This window comes from Hipposideros armiger, unplaced genomic scaffold, assembly GCF_001890085.2.
Source record: "Hipposideros armiger isolate ML-2016 unplaced genomic scaffold, ASM189008v1 scaffold_18, whole genome shotgun sequence".
Taxonomy (NCBI): domain Eukaryota; kingdom Metazoa; phylum Chordata; class Mammalia; order Chiroptera; family Hipposideridae; genus Hipposideros; species Hipposideros armiger.
Window position 1 is genome coordinate 2,271,028 of NW_017731368.1, and position 927 is coordinate 2,271,954.

General features: G+C 54.9%; 1 protein-coding gene across 1 annotated transcript in view; it reads left to right on the forward strand.

Moving 5' to 3' along the window:
• The window catches only part of NME6 (NME/NM23 nucleoside diphosphate kinase 6), a 4,372-nt gene extending 3,451 nt beyond the window's left edge, over positions 1–921 (forward strand). The window contains exon 2 of the mRNA XM_019630550.1: positions 319–921. Within this exon, the coding sequence (XP_019486095.1) occupies positions 319–485 (167 nt within the window). The 3' untranslated portion in view covers positions 486–921. The remainder of the gene's footprint in view (positions 1–318) is intronic.
• Positions 922–927: the final 6 nt, after the last annotated feature.

A 927-nucleotide genomic window follows, 5' to 3' on the forward strand; every position in this document is an offset into this window, starting at 1 on the left:
TCGTGGGAGTTTTGGCCTCACCGACACCCGGAACACCACCCATGGCTCTGGTGAGTCTGCCTCCCATGTCCACAGCCATAAACAAGAGGACGGCTTGGGGTCGGTGGGCCAGCCGTATGCTGGGGTCGAGTCAGGTCCTTCCAGTGAGCTTTGTCCCCGTCGTATTTCTGGCCCTTTGTGGCCATCTCAGCAGATGTAGCCCCAGGACTGAGGGGCAGGCAGGGGAAGTAGAGGCTCAGGTTTCTGACTGTGTCTTGCCTCCGTTCAGCACTCTCTTATTATTATAGAATCCCTTCTCTTCCTTACTTCCTCATACAGACTCTGTGGTTTCAGCCAGTAGAGAGATTGCGGCCTTCTTCCCTGACTTCAGTGAACGGCGCTGGTATGAGGAAGACGAGCCCCAGTTGCGCTGTGGCCCCGTGCGCTACAGTCCCGAGGGAGGCATCCACTGTGCAGCCGGACCAGGAGGCCCAGGACCAGCCTGATGAAGGCCATGGTCTGTGAAACTGGTGGCATTGCCCAGCCTTTCTCTTAGCCCTATGGTCCAGGGCATCCTCCTGGGACCTGAGAGGCCTGGGGCTCGTGGCACCATCTCTGCTAGGCACCGCCACCTGCCTGAGGGCCTTGCTTCTCACTGCCACAGCCTCTAGAACCCAACTCTCTACCTGGCTCTTCTCTGGCATGTTCATGGCCGGTTAAGATGGATGATGGCTCTTTTTTCTGAAAACTACTCATCCTTTTTCAAGGAACTTGCCTAACTGACTTGCCTGAAACATGCAGTAACTCTGTATAAGCAACATCTGGTCTGTCTTCCTCAATGTAAGTAAGTATTCTACTGAATCCTCAAGGCTGGGAGCACCACTCCAGGTGCCTGCTTTCTTTCTGTCCTGGAGTACTTGAACCTGTCCTGAAGCCAAGTTTCCCTCT